Source organism: Manis pentadactyla, chromosome X (genome assembly GCF_030020395.1).
Source record: "Manis pentadactyla isolate mManPen7 chromosome X, mManPen7.hap1, whole genome shotgun sequence".
In the NCBI taxonomy this organism is placed as follows: Eukaryota; Metazoa; Chordata; class Mammalia; order Pholidota; family Manidae; genus Manis; species Manis pentadactyla.
The window spans coordinates 142889114-142911151 of record NC_080038.1 but is presented as its reverse complement, the minus strand read 5'-3'; the positions used below and the strand labels follow the sequence as shown (position 1 = coordinate 142911151).

The window sequence follows — 22038 nt, the reverse complement described above, 5'->3', positions numbered from 1 at the left end:
CCCCAAAATAGTCAACATGTAGTTACAAATGTAGCTCAGAAGATTATTTTGAGAACAACAGCCACAAGAGGAAGAGTTCTGCATACTCCCATATATGAGTAACTACAGGGGGTCTGAAGGGCTGAGCAATTAGGGATCAAAGAAATCTAAAAGTCATCAGCCAGGAGATAGCTTCCACTCTGGGATGCAGTAAACTGGAAGAAACATTCCCATAGTTAAGAGAAAAACAAGCCAGACTAACTTTAAATGCATGATTCATGAGTGTTTTCTAACGTGTTGGGGAGTTGAGGTTGCAGAGCAGAAAACTTGCCCAAAATCTGGGAGACACAATCTCTGTAGGAGGAGAGGCTATGCGAGCTCTCACTTACCTGGAGTAAGCTCACAAAAACCAGTAAGAGGAGTTCAGCTAGCAGTATTGATGAGTCAGTGAAGGACAGAGTGAAGCCTCTGAGGGCCTCAGAAACTGAGGGAGTCCTTACCCTCTCGCAGGCTCTTTCTCCTGGGCGCTTTCACTTCCAGAAAAGATCAGAAAGAGCCCTAAGAATGGATCACTGAAATGCAGACCTTGGAGAGAAGAACATGACCCATGTGCAAGGGATAAGAATCTTTAACCCATGCATTTCCCTTGTCTCCCAGAGAAGGAAAAAGATGCTTTTCCCTGTGAAGGAATTGACAACAAACTCCACCACCTCTAGGGCACTGGTGGAAAGGCAGTTCAGTTGGGACAAGGAAAGGTCAAGGCACTACTCTCTGCTCCTGGGAGAAGGGCAGAAATGTGCGTGGCGCCCACAACTACCCAAGGGGAGGGGTGAAAGACTTGGGAAGGACACAGTCCTGAGACCAAGGGACTTGATCCCTGAGACTGAGGCATACAAAGAAAATGCCCCCCTCCCAATTCCCCACACCACTAAGCAAGTAAGTTCAAGTAACCGGTAATAGCAGAATAGTCTTAAGAAAGGGCCAGAAGAGGATGATGAGCATGCAAAGAAACCATCTGAAGTAGTGTACAGGGAAGATATAAAGCTTAATGTTGAAAATCCATTGCTCTGGAAAACTCACTCTCATCCAAATAAAAATTATTTACCTCAGTCTCTACTGTCCTATATAAGAAGTTCAGCTTCAAACAGACACATAACAAGGCAAGAAACGTTATACTCCCAAGAAACAAGCAATCATCAGAACCAGCATCTGCTATGAAATAGACATTGGAGGTATCAGACAAGGATTTTAAATAATTAGGATTAACACGTTTAAAAGCTCTCATGGAAAAGCTGGGTACCATGCAAATGGGCAGGTACTTGTAGCAGAAAAATACAGACTCAAAGAAAGAATCAAATGGAAATGCCAGAAATGAGAAACACAGTCCAGAGATAATCAATACCTTCCATGGGCTCACCAGCACTTTCAACACAGCCAAGGAAAGAATCAGAGAGTTTGAAGATCAGTCAACAGAAATCAGCCACATTGAAATACAAAGAGAAAAACTAGACATTAAAAGCAGAAAAGAATATCTAAGATAATATAAAACAGTCTGAGTATAATTTTAATTCCAGAAGGGAGGCAAGAGAACGGGAAATCACTTTATTTTGTTTAGTTGTTATATTTTTATGAAGTCATAATAGGCAACAATGCCCTAAATTTAAATGATGGACACCAAACCACAGATACAAGAAGTTCAGAGCCCCCAATAAACCACCACTTTGCATATCATATTCAAACTGTTGATAACAAAAGCTAAGAGAAAACCTTGAAATCAGCCAGAGAAAAAAGAAACACTACATAGAGACAGAGAGAAAAAAAAAGCAAAGAATAACATCAGATTTTTCATCGGAAATCATGCAAGTCAGAACTCCACACCGAGAAAAAAATTCATCAAAAAATTGAGATGCCATTGTTGTTGACAATGTGAACTTGTACAACCACTTTGGAAAACCATTTGGCAGTTAGTTCCTTAAAATGTAAAACACAGAGCACTTTAGTTCTGATGTAAAAGGTGTAATAATGTGATAACACGGGAGTAGTTTCACATTTTTTTTAAATCATCACCTTGAACAAAATAGAGAGTAGTATTGTGGAAATATTGTATCTTCAGTAGTTTATTCAACCTCTTTTAAAAATAGTTTCATTTACAGAATGAAAAAAAATTTTTAAGTGTAAACATAGGCTTACCATGTGAACCACCAATTACACTTTTAGGTAAGAAGTAAAATGAAAACATATGTCCACATAAAGACTTGTAAACAGATGTTCATAACAGCATTATTCACAACAGCCAAAAAGTGAAAACACTTCAGATATTGATCAATTACTAAACAGATAAAATATGGTACACCCACAGAATGGAATACTATTCAGCAATACAAAGGAACAAAATATTGATACATTTTACAACTTGGATGAACTTCAAAACATGATGCTAAGTGAAAGAAGCCAGATGCAAAGGGCTCAATATTTCATCAATCAATTTATATGAAATTCTAGAGAAGGCAAATCTATAGGCACAGAAAGCAGATTTCTATACCTTAAACTGATATGGTAATGTATGTCAACTGTATCTCGATAAAACTAGAGGTGGGGAGAACAGGAAAAACCAAGCAAGCAGACGCATGGTTACCTGGGTTGGAAGTGTGAGGTGACTGGCTTATGCTATGAGGGATCTTCAAGGGTAATGGCAACATTCTGAAAGTGGATTTGGTGATCACTGCACTATTCTGTAAATTCACTAAATATCACTGGAGTGTACTCTTAAAAGGGTGAATTTTACAATGTGTAAATTATATCTCCATAAGGCTAATTTTTAAAGTGACAGAGAAATACTTTCTCAGAAAAACAAAAATAATGATGGAAATCAGAGCCAGTAGTCCTACTATACAAGAAATCTTAAAGAAGTTTTCAGGCTGAAGGAATATATTACACTGAAACACGGATCTTCACAAACAAATCAAGGATGCTAAAAAGAAGTAAATGAAAGCACAATAAGTACAGTTTTCTTATATTTCATTGATCAAAAACATAGCTGTCTAAAAGCAAAAATAGCAAAATATTGTGCTGGAGTAGCTAGAGTAGCATCATACAAAACTTCAGAACAAAGAGTATTATCAGAAATAAAGAGGAACATTACATAATAGATCAACTTTCCAATAAGATACAAAAATTATAAATGTGTGTGCACTTAACAGAGTTTAAAAATACATTAAACAAAAACTGATGGTACTGGAAGGAGAAAAAGACAAATACACAATTATAACTGGACACCTTAACATTCCACTCTGAATAATTGACAGAACACGTAGGCAGAAAATTAGTAAGACTATAAATTACCTGAACAGCACTATCAACCAACCTGACCTAATTGATGTACATAAAAAAATTCCACCTAGCACATCCTCCTCAACTGCACATGGAACATTCATAAAGACTGATCATATTGTGGGCCATTAAAACAAAACTTCAATTGATTTTAATGAATAACAATCTTATTAAAAGCATGTTCTCAGACTATACTAGAAATCAATAAAAGAAAGATTTCTGTAAAAAATATTGTTAAGATAATGAAAAGACTAATCACAGACAGGGAAAAATTATTTGTAAATCACATATCTGAAGAAGAACTTGTAACCAAAACATATAAAGAACTCTCCAAGTTCAACAATAACAATAATCAAGTGTGGTATTGGAGGAGGTATAGGCACACAGATCAATGGGACAGAATAGAAAACACAGAAATAGATCCACACAAAGATGGCCAATTGATTTAAACAATGGCTCATAAAAGCAAAAATTGATCAATTGTACCTCATCAAATATGAAAACTTTTCATCTGTGAAAGACTGTAGAGGAGGTGAAAAGACAAATTCCAGACTGGGAGAAAAGTCTGCAAATTATATAACCCACAAAGGACTTGTATCTCAACAAGAATATATAAAGAACCCTCAAAACTCAACATTAAAAAAAATCCCATTAGAACATGGGCAAAAGACATGAAAAGACATTTAACTGAAGAGGCTGTACAGAGGTAAATAAGCACAAGAAAAGATATTCAACATCATTAGCCTCAAGGAAATGCAAATTAAAACTACAATGATATTACTACAAGCCTATGAAAGTGGTTAAAATAAAAAACTGTGACAACATCAACGCTGGTGAGGATGCCGAAGAAATGGATCACTATTCGTTGATAATCAGAATATAAAATGGTACAGCAACTCTGGAAATTAGTTTGGCAGTTTCTTTAAAAACTAAAAATGGATTCACCAGGTGACCCAGCAATTGCATTCTTGGGCATTTATCACAGAGAAATGAAAAGTTATGTTAGTGCAGAAACCTGTACGAGAATGTTCATAGCAGCTTTGTTCATGATAGCCAAAAACTGGAAATTCCCAAAATATGTGAATGGTTACATTTTGGCACAACCATACTATGGAATACTCTCCAGCAATAAAAAGAAATGAACTGTTGATACATGCGACAACTTGAATGAACCTCCCAGGGAATTATGCTGACTGAAAAACAAAGCCAGTATCAAAAGGTTACATCCTACAGTATGATTCCATGTATACAACATTCTTGGAATAACACAGTTACAGAAATGGAGAACAAAGTAGTGGTAAGGGTAAGGCATAGGGGGTAAAAAGTGAGTGAGGCTATAAAGTGGTACTATGAGGTATGAGGATGATGTGGTGATGGTACAGTTCTCTACCTTGGTTGTGGTAGAAGTTACATGAAGCTACACATGATAAAATTGCATAGAACACACACACACACACACACACAACTGGTGCATACGTAACTGGTGAAATCTGAATAAGCTCTGTGGAGTGTATCAATATCAATTTCCTGGCCTTACCATTGTACTCTAAGTTATGCAAGGTGTTAGCATTGGGGGAAGCGGGGCAAAGGGGGCACTGGACCTCCCTGAACATTTCTTTGCAACTTCTTCTCAATCTATAATTATTTCAAAATAAAAAGTTTTTTAAATTAACAATAAGAAAACACCCCAATTTTTTACATGGGCAAAAGATCAGAACAGAAAATTCACCAAAGAAGTTATATGGATGGCAAATAAGCATACGGAAAGATGCTCAACATTACTATCATCAGAGAAATGCAAATTAAAACCCTGATACCACTACATAACTCAGAATGGCTAAAGTTTTAAAAACCTAGCAATATGGGGTGCTGGTAAAGATGTGGAGCAACTCAAAGTCTCATACACTACCAGCGGGAATGCAAAAAAACGGTACAACCACTGCAAAAGTGTGGCAAAACTGTATACAAATATTTAGAAAACCTTTTATTCATAACAGAAAAGAACTGGAAACAAACCAAGTGTCCTTCAACTGGTCAATGGATAAAGTGCAGTACATCCAGACAATGGACTACTAACCAGGAATGAAAAGGAGTGAGCTACTGCTACACACAACCACATGGATGAATCTCAAAGGCATTTTGCTAAGTGAGAGAAGCCAGACCCAAAAGACTACATGCATGATTTCATTTACTTGACAATTTGAAAAAGGCAAACATTACAGGAATGGAGAAAAATAATGATGGGTATCAGACCAGTGGCTGCCATGGTTTGGGAATGGCAGACTGGAATACCAACAGGTGGCACAAGGCAATCTGGAGGGGGATGGAACTCTTCTGTATCTTGATTGTGGTGTTGGATACATAGCTCTGTGCTTCAGTGCAAAGTCTGAAATTGTACACTGCCTAAGTTTGCTCTATGTAAACCAACCAACCAACCAGCCAACCAAAATAAGATCCCCCTACACACACCTAAATGTCAGCATGTGCTATCCAGGATGGAGAGTAACTGGAACTCACATTTTCCTGGTGGTAGTGTAAATTGCTACAATCACTTTGGAAAGCTATTTGGCACTATCTGCTAAAATTATACATACGCACACCCTCTAAGTCATCAGTTTCACCTGTAAACATATACGCAACAAAAATACATATTTGCCGAAGAAAGTAAATACAAGGATGTTCATAGCAGCTTTATTTGTAATAACAAACACCTGGAAACCATACCAATGTCCACAAACAGTGGAATGGATAAATCAATCATGGTATAGTCATAGAATGGAATTGTGCATGGCAAAGAGAATAAAAGAAATACTGCTCACACAACAACATGGAGGAATCTCACAAACAATATTAAGAACCCAGACAATAAAAAAGTACATAATATGGGATTCCCTTTATGTAATCATAGATGTTACAAGCCAAAAGAGTGGTTACCTTAGGACAATAATAGTGATTTGGAGGGAACACAAAGGAATTCTCGCAAAGTTCTATTTCATAATGTAAGTGCTGGTTACTGGTGTGTTACCTTTGTTGAATACCCATTAGTTTATTCACTTAAGATGCATTTTTTTCTGTTTGCAAATTATGTTTCCATTTAAAATGTTTTAAAAGCACAGTATATATCTATATTTCATTTCTTTCCTTTTAAAAATTTAGGTTTGCCGATTAAAGCTTCTGATTCCAAAGGGGAGAAGTGAGAATTATGCATGAAATTCTTTGCTCCTGATTGGACAGAAGGATGGAAGCAACTTTTGATCATATGCTATATCATGAATGGTGCCAGGGGCTTCACAACAACCAGCAGGGAGGTATTTCATTTCCATTTTAGAGATGGGGAAGACCCAAGGACAAGAAGATGGATGGTTTCAATGACTGTGTGATTCCAGCATTTCTAGAACGACAAACTCAGGGAACATCAGAGAAAGGGCTCTAAAGAGTATACAGTCCAGCCCCTTTGTTTTGCAAAAGGGGAAAATGTGTCCCATAAGAGAAAGAACTCATTCAAGATTACCATCCACTGAAAGAAGGGACTCCAAATGCAGTCTCCTGAGGGCCATCCAGTCTATGTCTAATGCACGGTGACCACTGTTTACAAATCATAAGAACACTTTATGCAATGGAGAGAAAAGAGCATTAAATGGGGAATTGAAAGACCTAGATCCTGTCTTGGTTTTTCCAAGTAAGCTGGACTTCCCTCTTTGGATTTTAAGTCCCCCTGGTAAAATACGGGGTGACAATAACAAAATCAACAAAAGGTAAAGTCTTGGAGCCATGACAGAGGCAGACCCAGGTTTTGTGGGACCTGATGCTTAACACTCAAGACCCTCTTAAAGGATAAGAATACATAATTAGCAATAAAAAATTGGTAACAAAAGTGAATGTGTAAAATGTGTAAGTGAATATGTAAAATATTCTGCATGCTGAGAATATTCCCAACAGGAAAGAACTCATGATTGCTGATTGTACATATCTGACTCATGGCCAGAAGACTTTTTAAAAAGTTGACAAATGTTAAACGCAACTCAAAGTTCAGAAAAAATGTGACAACAAATAAAAGCATTTTTTATTAACTGCTTGGTACACCTCTGTAATATGTTAATCCTACTTTTTTTGTCTGTTATACTTGCAGACTCACAGAACTCAATATATAGCTGTACTTACAGCTGAGATTTATTATAGCAATGCAGTAAATACACACCGGCAGATCACAACAGGAAAAGAAATGGGCAGAGCCTGGAGGAATCCACGTGCAGACTCCTCTGCTCTCTCCCTCCCATGAAGGGCCACACAGACCACTCTTCCTCCCTCAGCAATGAAAATGCAATGACATGGGTATGATGTTTCTGTCCAGAGAATCCCAGACCCAGTGTCCGTGGTTTTTTATTCAGCATTGGTCACATAAGCCACCCCCTGCCTAGCAACGCACCAAAATCTCAGACTCCCAGAATGGCAGCAGGTGTTCAGTATAAACCACATAGTTTACGTTTATATATAAACAGCATATGCACAGTCAGTACCCTTTTCAGCTTTGTGTTGACTGGCAACACTCTTGAGAGTCAACTTCCCAGATGTCCCTGACGGGCCAACCTTACAAGCAGGCCTTTCTAAAGGGCGGTAGTCTCAGGTCTTTTCCATTAACTCTTTTTTGCACACTACTCAATGTTTGCAGTTTTGATACAGGTCAGTACACCACAATCACAGGATTTCTGAAAAATGCCATTTCCCACAACCCCATCCAAATGTTAACCCTGTGTTTATAGCAGCACACACTGCATACTGAGAATATTCCCAACAGGAAAGAGCTCATGATTGTTGATTGTACATATCTGATTCATGACCAGAAGACTTTTCTGGAAACTTGCTTCTGGCACTGTACATTGTGAACCTTGATTCCCCTCCACTGCCAACAAATTTCAAGCACCAAGCGCTACAGACATCACGACGTACTCTCTAGCCTCACACCAATTGTCCTGGCCCTGGATGCACTGGCACAGTAAGGAGTATTCCTGGATGCTATTTCAATAGAGGGCAGCTAGCAGTGACTCAAACAGGCACCACTGGTCATGAGCCCCTTAAATATGTCTCTCCAAATCCAACCAAAATGTATCCCAATTTAACATCTCCTTAGACAGATTCCCAATATGCCCGTGGCCACTGCAATGCCACCCAACGTATGAACAAGGGTGATAGAGACAGTAGAATGGAGAGTTACAGAAGAGAAACCGCTGACAAAAGGCTTGGGACCCAGATAATGAGGTAAAAGAGAGAATGCATAACCAGAAGGTAAGGAAATGAGGATGGATTCTAGCTTCCCCGAGTACCTGGAAATGAGTGACCAGCATGTAACCTAGGAATTCAAGGACAGCCTGAGCTGCGATACAACAAAAGTACCCAAATGACAGAGCTGTCTTTCTCCTACGGCTGTGTTTATAGCAGCACACACTGCATACTGAGAATATTCCCAACAGGAAAGGTTGAGGTGAGAAGGCAGCATGAGCTTTGGTAGACACTGAATGGACAGGAGGGGCTAGTGCAGAGGAGCCGGGCTTCTTCAAGCACAGGCAAAGAGAACTGTACTGGGCAGGCACAGAATCGATCTGAGCACTCCAGGAACCAGAGACAGCTAAGAAAGACAACCTCCTGAATTGGCCAAGACTGAATTAATTCTCAACCAGTACAGTGACAACATCAAATGTGTCCCCAGTTTGAAACGGCCTTCTAGGGAGCACGTTCCACCCTCTACTCTGGATACAGGGAGCGGAAACCATAGTTGGGAGTCAGAAGGACCGGTCAAGTCCTGCTTCAGTTAATCACTGTGTGGGCTGAGGTAAATCACTTCTGCTCTCTCAGCTGCCTCACCTACGTAAAGAGAATGATCACGTCTTCCAGGAACCTGGGAGAGTCCAGTGTGGTACCAGGATGAGGAAAAGGACTTTGAAAGGCATTCTTCCTACACCAGACCACAGCACAGGGACCTGTGGGTGAGCATGCTGTGAACTGCAAATCCTTGTAGGAATGTTCCCTTTGCTTTCCCGTGGCAGAGATGAGCCCTGGAGCCATGTGGAAGTACCTTGCATACAGCAGGAACACGCCTTACACACCGACTGTCACCTCTTCTCACTCGCTAGTGTACAGGCAGCTTAAAGCTGTGGTCTTGTTGGTATTGTAGAGGGAAACTGTACTACTTCAGAATGAATTTGATATGAATAGCAGTCATTTACAAATAGGATGTACTCTGAGTAGTTTCGCTACGAAGGGATAAGTGGACACAAGTAAGCACTGAAATGTCTAAAAGGGGGAAGAAACCCAGAGCAGACCTGCTGTGGCTACAGATGACACTTGCACTCCCCCCTCCCCACTGACCCCTACCTAAGCCTTGTTCTGTCCTAGTAGGAGGATGTATATGGAAGGGATTGGCAGCACAGAGGTCACATGGCCCTGGACCACACAGATCCCCAGAAGCAAGTGACAGACTTGACTGGGATTCTTGCACCCTGGGTCATTCTGGAGAATCTACCAGCAGGACTCTCAAGTGTGGGGGTAAAATGTATATGCTGGACTTGGCAGTCCTCAACTACGGTATTAGGGATGAAAATTTAAGGATGGTGCCTTTGGAGAGCTGTGCAGCACAGCAGGCCCTTAATCTCACTCTGATGCAGCCTCTCCTTTACCTGAGAGAGCACCCACCACGGCTGAGTAAATGGAGTTGACCCTTTGGTTGCCATCATAAAGTATACTGTGGGAATGCACACTCTTTTGGTTCAAGTGTAACAGTCCCTCCTGCAATCTGAAGGAAATGTGGACCAGCTCACAGGAGCAACACAACTCCAAGTCCTTGAATCACACTTCACTGAAGCTGGAAGGAGCCGAAGTGGTCCCTGAGGATAGTGTCTGGCTTGGCAGATAGGATGCAAGAACACACACTGGGCCCAGGGCCAGCCCACCTCAGAACATAACTCAGGGCAGCAGGCCCACAGCCTTGGCAGCAGGCTTGGAATGGATGCCCTGTGTTCCCAATATGTTTGGCAGCCGAACAGACTCTGGCTTGGCCAATCCGAAGTTTGAGTCTCAACTCTCCCCCTGGCCAAGTGAGGTTAGTCTAGTCCCTCAGCCTCTGTGTTCTTGGTTTCCTCAACTGTCAAGTGTATCTAACAGCACCTACATCACCAGGTTGATTCAAGGACCAAAAGAGATAAGTGGTGGGAAGCACCTTGATCCACATCCTTTGCCTAGGTTATTCTTCCTTGTCACCTTTGATCTCCTGTCCTCCCAGCCTAAAGTGACCTCTCAAGAGTGGACTCCTATTATCACCATGTGCAAAATCCTGCCTATTCTCCAGATATAAATCCAAGCATATATGGTCAATTAATATATGATGAAGGAGCCATGGACATACAGTGGGAAAATGACAGCCTCTTCAACAGCTGGTGTTGGCAAAACCGGACAGCTACATGCAAGAGAATGAAACTGGATTATTGTCTAACCCCATACACAAAAGTAAACTCAAAATGGATCAAAGACCTGAATGTAAGTCATGAAACCATAAAACTCTTAGAAGGCAACATAGGCAAAAATCTCCTGAATATAAACATGAGCAATTTTTCCTGAATGCATCTCCTCGGGCAAGGGAAAAAAAATAAAAAATGAATAAATGGGACTACATCATCCTAAAAAGCTTCTGCACAGCGAAGGACAGCATCAGCAGAACAAAACGGCATCCTACTGTATGGGAGAGCATATTTGTAAATGACATATCCAACAAGGGGTTAACATCCAAAATATATAAAGAACTCACATGCCTCAACACCCAAAAAGCAGTAGCTCTATTAAAAAAAGGGTGGCAGATATGAACAGACACCTCTCCAAAGAAGATATTTAGATGGCCAACAGGCACATGAAAAGATGCTCCACATCGCTAATCATCAAGGATATGCAAGTTAAAACCACAATAAGATATCACCTCACATCCGTTAGGATGGCCAACACAGAAAAGACTAGGAACAACAAATGCTGGCGAGGATGCTGAGAAATGGGAACCCTCCTACACTGCTGGTGGGAATGTAAATTAGTTCAACCGTTGTGGAAAGCAGTATGGAGGTTCCTCAAAATGCTCAAAATAGAAATACCATTTGACCCAGGAATTCCACTTCTAGGAATTTACCCTAAGAATGCAGGAGCCCAGTTTCAAAAAGACATATGCACCCCTATGTTTATTGCAGCACTATTTACAATAGCCAAGAAATGGAAGCAACCTCAATGTCCGTCAGTAGATGAATGGATGAAGATGTGGTACAAACACACAATGGAATACTATTCAGCCGTAAGAAGAAAACAAATCCTACCATTTGCAGCAACATGGATGGAGCTAGAGGGTATTATGCTCAGTGGAATAAGCCAGGCAGAGAAAGACAAGTACCAAATGATTTCACTCATATGTGGAGTAGAACAAAGCAACAACTGAAGAAACAAAACAGCAGAAGACTCACAGAACCCAAGACTGGACTAACAGTTACCAAAGGGAAAGGGACTGGGGAGGGTGGGTCAGAAGGCAGGGATAAGGGGAATAAGGGGCATTACAATTAGCAGACATAACATAGGGGGGGTGCACAGGGAAGGCAGTATAGCACAGAGAAGACAAGTAGTGACTCTATAGTATCTTACTATGCTGATGGACAGTGACTGTAATGGGGTACATGGTGGGGACTTGGTAATGGGGGGAATCTAGTAACCACAATGTTGCTCATGTGATTTTATATTAATGATACAAAAAAAAACCCTGCCTATTCTTCTTTGCACAGTTCAGAGCAAGTCTCCCTCTGATCTCCAGTGAGATGCATCCTAGCTGGCCTCTTCTAAAGTCTCATAGCACTGCACAGATAGTTCTTTCTGTGGACTGTGTCTAGTCCTGCCTCAAATGAGAGTTGCTGACATACTTGCCTTTCTCATCCAACTAGCACACAGTCACAGCAGGGCAGGGCCCATCTCACCCATCTGCCAAATCCAACATGATAGAGTCACTATCATGGAAGTCAGCTGATGAACGCTGGATGACTCAAACTGAATAGTTTATAGCCATCAGCAGTAACCAGTGTCTCCCCTGGCTGAAGCAAGCTCTGGGGACAATATGAGAAGGTGAACTGGGCAGGGTCCTTATCCTCAGAAGGATTCCAGTCTAGCTGGGGTAACAGGGAACACACATACACACGGAAAACAGAAACTGCCCAAGAGAAGCTTATACAAAAAGAATACTATAGACAAGGTTTCAAAAGGTTGCCAGGAAGGAGTGGGCCCTGAAGCCATGTTCACATGGGAAGCTTCATGAGGACACAGGAAGTGAGGAGGGACACCATCTGCCTTGAGAACACTGTAGACTGGGGAAGAGTCCAGGCTGTGAGAATAGAAGGGTGCGGACAACGAAGAAAGCAGGAGAAGGCAACCTTGGGCAAAGCCATGGACTGAATACAGCCTCAGGAAGCTTAGTAATGGCTGAGCCCAGGTCTATACAGTGCTCCTAGTAACCCCATGAGGCCAGGACTGTTTTTATTATCTATGTTTGACACATGGGCAAACTCAAGCCAGAGGAGGTTCAGACACTTGAATGCCAACCATTAGGAGCCAGGGCAACCCCAGGGCAGTTGTGTTTTAAGAATCATGGTTATGCCACAGGGGAGGCTGTGATCACAGGGCTGGACAGGGATTAGAAATCTGCTTGTCTCATGTGAGAAAGGCTCCAGCTTTGAGGAAATACCCAAATAGAATATTGTCCACAAACCTGTTTTCCTTAAGGATTCTATCTGTGGTCCTTATACTTCTCACTGTGATGAGGAAATATTCAGAAAGTTCTCAAGTCCCTCCCCCTCTCTGGGTTTGGTAGGAAGCCAAGGAGACAAAGTTTCTGTCAAGACTTCAAGAATGTAAAGGAATCACAAAGGTGCTTAGGTGCTTGGGATGAAAACACTGTAACAATGCATCCCCCCACTAGGATTGGGATGGAGCGGCTTGTTAATCATACTCATGGAAGCCCATTAGTTTACAATACAGTACCTGGGTAAACTTTACAGAAATAAATTAAAATATAACTAGCATCCTGAATATACCTATAGTGACCTAATAGCTCCTACTGCAACAGTTTCTGGGTGCTGACTTCCCCCTTAGCTTTGTAGTAAATGTATAAAAGACATGACCCTGCTGTACTCGGGGCTCAGACCTTTGGATATCACTCTCCTCTGAGCCCACCGGTGTAAAATAAACCTCCACCATCCAAGACCTCGGAGTGCCAATTGGTTCTTCCATCCGCAAACCAGTCCAGATTTTCCGGTTTTCTGTAACAACTGATTTCACTTGGGGGAAAGGGTGAGGAAATAAGTGGGACAGAAGAGATTCCTGTGCTTTGTAAAAGATACCTATGGTGGTAGTCTAACTCACAGGACGTCAAGACGTACCTGTGGTGAACTGAGTACTTTGGGTAAGTGACTGCGGTGAAAGAGGAAAGACAAGAGGTATCAGAGCCAGGGGAGAGGCTCAGGTAACAGCACCAGCCCAGACCCTGAGGCCTGAACTCAGCAAGCAGCAGTGGGGACGAGGAAGGGCAGCATTTCTTCTCATCAGGCATTTGGGAGGCAGGGACACAGGACGTGGTCATCAAGGAAATGCGGAGGGAAGGGAGCCCAAAGAGCTAAGCGTGGCCGCAGTGAGGGGGTTGAGCCCCTAACAGAGGCAGAGGCCAGGAAACCGCTCTGATGGGGAGCTGGCTTCGTGTGGGACGTGTCAGGTCTCAGGGGCAGCAGGAAACAGGAGTGGAGGTTTGCCTTCCCCCCTGCAAAAATGGCCATCTAAAGACCATCCCTCGGGACCCCGCCGGCCGTCCCAAGGTGGTTTGGAGGAAGGAGAGGCCTGGGCGCCCAGCCCGGAGGTGCAGGAGTCAGCTTAGAGATCCCGCCCTCTCCCCGCATGCGTGTCCTCCGGGCTCCATCCTGAGGGTCGGTTTAGGTCTCTTGAGGACCACGGGGCTGCCACTTGGCTGCCTACCGGTGCGGAGCGTGCAGGACGCCTACATCCTAGGAGGAAAACGGGCACTTGCGGGCCTCAGCCCTTGGGCGGGTCTAGCCCACCCGCTGCGCAGGTCCCAGGCTCCAGGGCTCCACCCGCCTCCTCCCGCCGCGCAGCTCCTCCCCGGCCCTCCCCCTCGGGCGCACCCCGCTGCCCCCTAAGCTCGCCCCAGCCCGCTTCATAAGCCCCGCCCGGCTCCGCCAGTGCCTTCCACCGTCGCCCAGCCACTCCAAGCCTCACCCTGCTCCTCCCTTGGCTCCACACCCACTCAACTCCTCTCGAGCCCCGCCGCACTCCGCCAGCTCATCCTGCCAACGCTTTTCCCCAGCTCCAGCCGGCTTTTCCCCCAGCTCACGCTCCCAAGCACCACCAGGCTCTAGGCGAACGTCTTACCCAGACCAGCCCCTCCCTAGCCCGACCCCGCACGCCCACTGGCTCCACTCCTGCCCAGACCGTCCCCCCCAAGCCCCACCCCCTTCCTCCCGTGGGCCAACCCCGAACCAGCTCCTCCCCAGCGGCGCCACGCGTACCCCAGCCCAGCCCACCCCACAGTCAGCTCCCCCTCACCTGCGTTTCCCTGGCTCGACTCGGCTCCTCCCTCTACCACAGCTTTTTCTCGCAGCTCCGCCCCACTCCTCCTTGAGCTCTCGCTACCCTACTTTCCCCCAGTTCCAAGCTGCTCCTCTCCTGCTATACCACACTCTTCCTCAGCTTATCTTTCCGTGATTTCCCCCGGCCCCGCCTCGCCCAGCTACGCCCCAGCATTCCCCCAGCTCCACCCTACTCCTCCCCAACCTCCGCCCCGCTCCTGTTCCAGGCCCGCCTCTCCCTCGCCTTCCCCATTCACTCCCTGCTCCTCCCCTACCTCCTGGTCTTCAGCTTTGTGCCACCTACGCTCCACTACTCGCTCACCTACATGGCTGGGGCTCTGCCCGACTCGTTTCGGAGCTTGGCTCCTCCCCCTACTTGGCCCAGCTCCTCCCGCGGCTCCACCCCCGTCCAGCTTCCCGCAGCCCAGCTCCACCCACACGATGGCCTCTCCACCCCCCTTCCTGCCCTGCCCGCCCCCGTTCCTTTTCCTCCTTCCCGCTCCGCTCTCGCCCGCCGATCGCGGCCTCAGACCCAGCCGGGTCATCACGCGCGCCTCAGGGCCTAGCGAGCCCATCAACGCCGGTTAGCAACGGGGCCTGCTAGCGTACGGGCGCGTGTACGTGGGCGCGTGACTATTAATTGCCCGGCTGCGAGCCTGCGTGTCTGCGTAAGGGAGGGTTGCGAACCTGCACGTGCGTACGTACGTACGAGTGTACGAGTCTGCGCACAAGAGGGGCGTCAGCATCTCTGCCAGCTCATCCGGGTGAAGGACAGCTGTCGGCTGCCCCCTGTGCTCGGTGCCCAGGCGGCGGAGGGAGTGTCGACGGCGCTGAGGCAGCCACGACGCGGGCCGGGCGCTCTGTCCTCTCTCCGCGGAGCGCGTCGTCTCCTAGCCTGGGCGTGGGAGGCGGTGGTCCTGCCGCGGGTGTCCTCATGAGACCACGGGGAGGCGGAGGACTGTCCTGCCATGTGGCCGCCGCCTGGTCAGCCGAGCGGGCCCTCGACTCGCTCGGCGGGACCCGCTCCGCCCGTCCGAAGGAAGTCGGAACCCGACAGGCGCATGCCAGCAGCTCTGCCCTCCGTGCGCAGGGTTACCTCTGGGCTGGGGTTTCCCGGACCCTGTGCCTGGGAGCACCAGCAGAGTGGCGGAGGCCACCCTTCTCGGCCCCGGCCCCGACTCCGCCACCGTCACACGCCCGCCATCCTTCCACGGGTGTGGAGCAGCGACGTTCGTCTGGGCCTAGAAGCGCCAGTGTGCAGGTCCACGCGCACCGGTGCGCCGCCCTTCCTGTGCTCAGCGCCTCCCGCATGGCCCTTGGTCTGTGGCCTCAGAGAGGCCCCTGGCTGTGCGGTGTTCAGCTGGTTGCCCGTGGCACCCCTCCCGGCTGGGCACACCCAGGATGATGTTGAGGGGAACGGGATTGTTCGTAGGGTCCCCGAATCCTGCCCGTGGGACACTGCGGGGGTCTTGACAGTTTTCTCCTATTGGACTCCGGGTCTGCTGGGCTGTAAGGACACCCTCCACTTGAACTTACAAGAAATGATTTTCTGTGCCTGCTCGTTGGCAGCCCTGTGGACCCTGGCCCAGTGAGGGTGGGGGGATACCCACTGCCATGATTAGCAGGATCAGACCGTGAGCCAAGTGAGGTGTTTCCCATCAGATGGACCCTCCTGGGTCCTGGTGGTCTGCAATCCTCGCTGAGTACCAGACTTTTCTGGTCATTAGCCAACATTGCTGTCTTGTACCTAACCACCTGTTCTCACGATCCCTCTTGTCTTTGTGCAGGTGAAGAAGCCAAGACAAGTGGGAAAGCGCGTCATCCCAAGTCCACAGAACAGGTACTCTGTGCCTCAGAGACAGGAGGGCACCTTTAGGTCCTCCCTCATGGTCTCATTTTAACTTGATTACCTCTGGAAATACCTTTCCTTTCCATATATGGTCATGTTCGGACATACTGGGGAATGAGACTTCAATACATGGATGGCGGGGCTGGGGTGTATGTGGGGGCAGAACATGAGTACAGTGCAATGCAGCACAACCTACAGGGTCCCTGAGATAGGAACAAACTCTAGATGTTCTGGGGGTGGATGGAAGGCCTTGGTGGCTGAGGGGTGGTGAATAAGGGAGAGAGGAGAGCACGCTGCCTTTGGAGGGGGAGGCAGATTTCGTGGGGCTCCGTGGGCCCTGGTGAGATGTGCGTCCGTGCTGGTTGGGGACGGAGCCCCTTGAAGCTCTCAGCAAGGGAGCGACGTGATCACATCGCCCCTGGACCAGAACCACTCTGGCCACAGTGGGGGCACTGACAGGCAGGGGCCATCGGGGAGACTGCAGGAGAGGGCAGTGGGACTCTTCGGACGAGGGAAAGGGGTCAGGTTCAGGATAGGCTGTGGAGATAGCAGCCATGTGACATGAGTGGTGGGTGCAGGAAAGGGAGCACGGGTGGCCGCTAGGTCGGGGACAAGAACAACCAGGTTGGTCGCAAAGCCACTTATGGAGGTGGAGGGGAAGTGGATTTGGGGACCTGAGTCTGTGCTGGCCGTGGAAGTTGAGGCCGAGCAGCTGTGGCCCATGTGGAGGTAGGCAGAGCAGGCAAGCGTGCGACATGAAAGCCTGGGAGGAAGGGTGGGAAGGGCAGTCAGCCGTGTCGGGGCTGCAGAGCGGTGAGTGAGAGGAGGAGGCAGCAGGTGTGGGGCGGGTCACTGGTGCCTGTGGTGACGGGTGTACTAGCGGAGTTGAGGGTGACAGTGCGTGGAGAGGAGGGAGAGGCTGCAAGCGTTGACAGCTCTGCTGAGGACTGCTGCATGGAGGTTTAGACAATGAGGCAGACGCTGGAGGCCTCTGTAGGCACAGGCTCAGGGGGTGGGTGTCTCTGTCCCCGTGGTGAAGGGGGTGCGGGCATGGCCCTCTAAAGATGGAATCATAGTCTACTGGTAGGGTAGGGGGAGTGAGGCTGCCAGAGCGGGGGCAGACAATGGCCAGAGCAAGGTCCTTGAGCAAGCGAGAGGGGTGGGATCCAGAGCACATCACTCGGCAGCTCACAGGGCTGCTTGGCGTGAGAAGCGGAGGGAATGCAGAGGACCTGGGTGCAGGGACAGGAAAGACAGTGGGATGGCAAAGAGGTGAACACGAGACAGCTTTGGTGCACCTGGGGCCGGCCCTGGGGAGTGGGCGAGTTTTCCTAAACAAGAGGATGTGGTTGAGGTCAGGTTGGCCTATAGAAAGATAGGGAGGAGGGAGGAGGCAGGGTGCAGGTGCTCGTGGGTGGGACGCAATGACGACGAGGGAGGTCACCATCTGTGACTGTCCTGTTAGGTGCCAGGTACTGGGCTAGGTGCCCTCAGCACCTTGCCTCCCGTCCTCACAGTCACGTGGAGACAGAGGCTCCGAGAGGTGCCACCACCCAGCTGAGGTTCAGGCCTGGGGCCCCGCTCCTCCCACTGCACAGCTCTGTCCTCCAGCCAGGAGGCGGAACCCCACCACCCCTGCTCCAGGCACCAGGACAGGAGGGGAGGACAGGGCGTGCACTCAAGTGCCCTGGAATCGTGGGCCGTCTCTCTTTTCCTTGGCAGCTGCTTCTCAGCAGTGGAGTGGGTGACAGTAGCACTGCCCCTACCGGGTTATTTGAGGATCAAACTCTGACCTGTGGGTCGTGCCCATCCCAGCACCTGGCCCAGAGAGGGTGCATGTGCACTGGTGTCACATGGCCCTGCTCTCTTTCAACTTCTCCTTGTAGGCTCGCGTGGGGTGGGACATCTGCTAGAACAGTGCTGCGGGAGGCAGTTGAAGGAGGGTGGCACCCAGAGGGCTGGGGAGGAGACAGGTGAGGTGACACAGGCCATCTGAGATCACAGGGTGTCCCCAGGCCTGAGCTGAGGTCGCACCCCGAGGATGTGTGCTCGTCAGCCTTGGGGTAGTGGCTAGGAAGATTGGGGTCTGCAGGACCTCAGTGGTGGCAGGCCCAGGGAGCCAAGGGGTTTGGGGTACCGATGGTGGTGGGAGAAGACGCGAACCTCAGGACTGTGGCTGTCTGTGCTGGGAGAGGGCTAGAGCCGGTGCGCTGGGCTGTGAAAACAAGGGGCCCTCCCTCCATTCTCTGAGCTGCCCTGGGGCTCAGTGAACTTGGTCCTCGAAGAGAGCACATGCCTTCTGGGGCCCGTGCCTTTCTTTCACTGTCCCCACCCACCTTCACGAGCTCCCCAGAGACTCCATCTGCTGGATGAGTCCCCCCCAGTGACGCACCCCCTCCCTTCCTGTCAGCTGACTGCGTGGCACTTTAAGAGAGGAGGCAACCATCTCCACTCGCCCAGCATCCTGGTCACTGGGGTTTCGGGCACCCGGGGGACTCTGGGGAGAGGTCAGGCCCATGGGCCGTTAGCTTGGAGGGCTGCTGGACGATGCTCGTTGACATCCACGGTTCTCTGCTTCCGCAGGCCGTGGGAAGTCCGAGGAGCTCTGGGAAGATGACGTTCGGCTGCCTGTCCTTCCGGCAGCCTTATGCAGGTTTCGTATTAAACAGGGTCAAGATGGTGGAGACGCGCTGGCATCCGCTGCTGAGCGGCTACCGCAGCTGTACCATCGCCATCCACATTGCTGTCCGGGACTGGGAAGATGCCACCTGGAGGAAGCTGCTGGTGGACAGGCTGGGGGTGACCCCCGCTCAGCTCGAGGCCTTGCTTCGGGAAGGGGAGAAGTACGGCCGTGGAGTGGTAGCTGGCAAGTGGCGATGCACCTGGCCCTGGGCTGCGGGTGGTGCAGCTGGGCTTCCATGAGCTGGGGAGCTCGGGTTAGCCCTTTCTCCGCTCTGGGACTCAGTGCAGCTCTGAGAAGCAGGGCCAGGTCCGAGTGTGCATGTGGCGTTTGCCTCGGTCTCTGTGTGTGTGCACGTGCAGCAGCATGGCACAGGGGGTCCGGGTGCCTCCTGGCCCAGGCTGCTTCCTGCCTGGCTCCACATGCCTGCCCCAGCCCCACAGCCTGCCGCACCTTGTCCCCTGCCCCCCCGAGATTCCTTGTCACCTGGGGAAGTGCTCAGGGACCTGAGTGCCTGTCCCCCGCAGGGGCCCCTAGGTACCTGCCACCATCCCTCAGCAGTGTTGCTGGGGCCTGCCCGTGACTTGGGTGGGGTCGTGCAGGACGAGGCCCTCTGCTCTCAGCTTCTCTGTCTCCTGCGGCCTCGACCAGAGCTCCCCGAGCAGCCTTTGCCTCGTGGGAAATGCTGACTGGGAGGCACCCCGGTCACTCCTCCGTGCCCGCTTGGCGATACCGCGTCTGTCTCCTGGAGGGGGTAGCGTGAGTTGAGTGAGCACATTCTTCCCCAGGCAGCCCTGGGCTTACGGAGGAAAATCTTTCAGGTGCCTCTCCTTTTGTGCACAGGGCTCGTGGACGTTGTGGACACTGTGCGGTGCCCAGAAAACCTAGCTCCTGACGAGGCTGCACACCTGGAAAGCCAAGCCGTGCTGCCCAACCTGAAGCACAAGTACCTGACCACCCTGGCCAACCCCAGGTGGCTACTGGAGCCCATCCCCAGGAGAGGCGGGGAGGACGTCTTCCAGGTAGACATCCTGGAGCACCTGATCCCCTCGGGCGGGAGGCCTGATGAGCATGGGCGCCTCAGGAAGGTTGCCAAGAGAGCAGGCCGATCAGGACCCGTCAGCCAGCCCCGCGCCGCGCACGCTCGAGTCGGCTGCAAGCTGGATCAGCAGCACCATGGACAGCACTGCCCAGAGTGTGCTGCTGCCCTAAGCAGGTCCCCACTCGGCTGCAGGGGACCGGGGAGCGAGACTGTCCTTGCGGGACACCCCCTGGGCTGGCGACAGAGGCTCAGGGACTCTGACCTTTAGGGCAGAGGGAAAGCTGCCAGTGAATGGCTTTGTGCTGCCACCAATTTTGGTCCGGCTGATTCCTGGAGCGTACAAAGAAGTGTGTTTTAAGAGACCTGCTTCATGCGCTCCCCTCTCTGGTCAAAACTCGTGGAAGGCTCGACCATCACCCGGGGGACAAGCGTGCGCCGAATGATGGCCCGAGTGAGGCCAGCCATGGACAGCCTCGTTCACGAGCAAGAGGACATCAGGCTTAGAAGTGGAGCGAGCCCCTGTCCGTCCTTGCTCGTGACTCTCGCCCCATTGTGACAATGTCTGCTGGCTCATGCTGGACCTGTCCCCACAGCTACGTGATGTCCAAGGAAGGGGCCCTAAATACAGCTCTGACGGGAAAGCGTTCGGTGGTGGTGGTTTTTGTGTTGTGGGGAACCTTTTTGTCTTTTCTTTCGGGTGGTTTCTTAGCAAAGTTGGTAGGGTGTGTCACCCATGAGGACGATGGGCTTTGCCCCCGGTGCTGGCTGGGGCATGGCACGTCTCTTCTGAGCCAGACCACGGGGGTTGAACAGCCCTTGGCAGAAGGGGTGGCCCTGCTTTTAGGCGGGCCTCTCTGCCAGGCTCCTGGATCGTGGGCTGGAGATGCTCAGCTGCTGTTCAGGAGCACCCTGGCACATCTTAGGGGCAGCCATGGGGAGAGAGACCCTCGTGTGTCTGGATATGGGACTAAAGTAAGGAGATGCCCCCGAGGTCAGGAGCGAGGCTGTTGTGTCTCCTGAGCAGCAGCCCAGGCTCAAGGGACAGGGTCTGCGTGAGCTTGCCTCAGTGCGCCCCAGCCCAGTCCTCGGCTGAGGACATGGTGTGCACATGGTGCTCCGCGTCTAAGAGGACAGCGGAAGCCAAGGCTCATCTCGGGCCAGGATTTCCAGCCACCTTGGGCTACCCCCTCCCGCTTACGACACCCACACCACCTCACTACTACACCCCCCTAAGTACTACATGTGCCTGAAGTCTGGCTGGCTGTGAAGACACCCACCCCAAGGGAAGGGGTGCTTCCTCCCAGACCCTCCCCATGGCCAGGGGCCCTGCGGCTTCCCAGCTCGCCTCTGTCCTGGGGCCGCAGGGCTGTTCTGCCAGGGCTGAGGAGGACATCTTTTTTAAACTGCTGGCAAGTTGGATTAGGCTTTACGGCTGAGTGCACTAAAGATCGGCAATGCAGCGGTTAAGGTGTTACTGTCACCAGTTGGGGTTAACTGGCCTCAGCCTGTGGTCACACCT

The 22038-nt window shown here is 49.3% G+C and overlaps 1 protein-coding gene across 6 annotated transcripts; it reads left to right on the top strand.

Moving 5' to 3' along the window:
* Positions 1-15355: 15355 nt before the first annotated feature.
* EOLA2 (endothelium and lymphocyte associated ASCH domain 2) lies at positions 15356-21165 on the top strand. 6 transcript variants are annotated; one of them, XM_057495678.1, is made up of 4 exons: positions 15356-15531; positions 16736-16788; positions 19381-19663; positions 20321-21165. In XM_057495678.1, the coding sequence occupies exons 1-4, from the start codon at positions 15390-15392 to the stop codon at positions 20785-20787; spliced, it is 945 nt and encodes a 314-aa protein (XP_057351661.1). In that variant the 5' UTR covers positions 15356-15389; the 3' UTR covers positions 20788-21165. The 6 variants fall into 6 exon arrangements, 3 of the variants coding, with proteins under 3 accessions (XP_057351661.1, XP_057351660.1, XP_057351659.1); XM_057495677.1 differs by lacking the exon at positions 15356-15531 and adding an exon at positions 15546-16223; XM_057495676.1 differs by lacking the exon at positions 15356-15531 and adding an exon at positions 15547-16267.
* The last annotated feature ends 873 nt before the right edge of the window (positions 21166-22038 follow it).

What these genes read in the sequence shown, in the direction of transcription:
- EOLA2 (XM_057495676.1), top strand. Translation starts at nt 15,883, where the DNA reads ATGAGACCACGGGGAGGCGGAGGACTGTCCTGCCATGTGGCCGCCGCC. An exon ending in CGCCTCCCGCATGGCCCTTG is followed by an intron (nt 16,268 to 16,735) that starts GTCTGTGGCCTC and finishes GTCTTTGTGCAG; the next exon opens with GTGAAGAAGCCAAGACAAGT. An exon ending in ATCCCAAGTCCACAGAACAG is followed by an intron (nt 16,789 to 19,380) that starts GTACTCTGTGCC and finishes CTGCTTCCGCAG; the next exon opens with GCCGTGGGAAGTCCGAGGAG.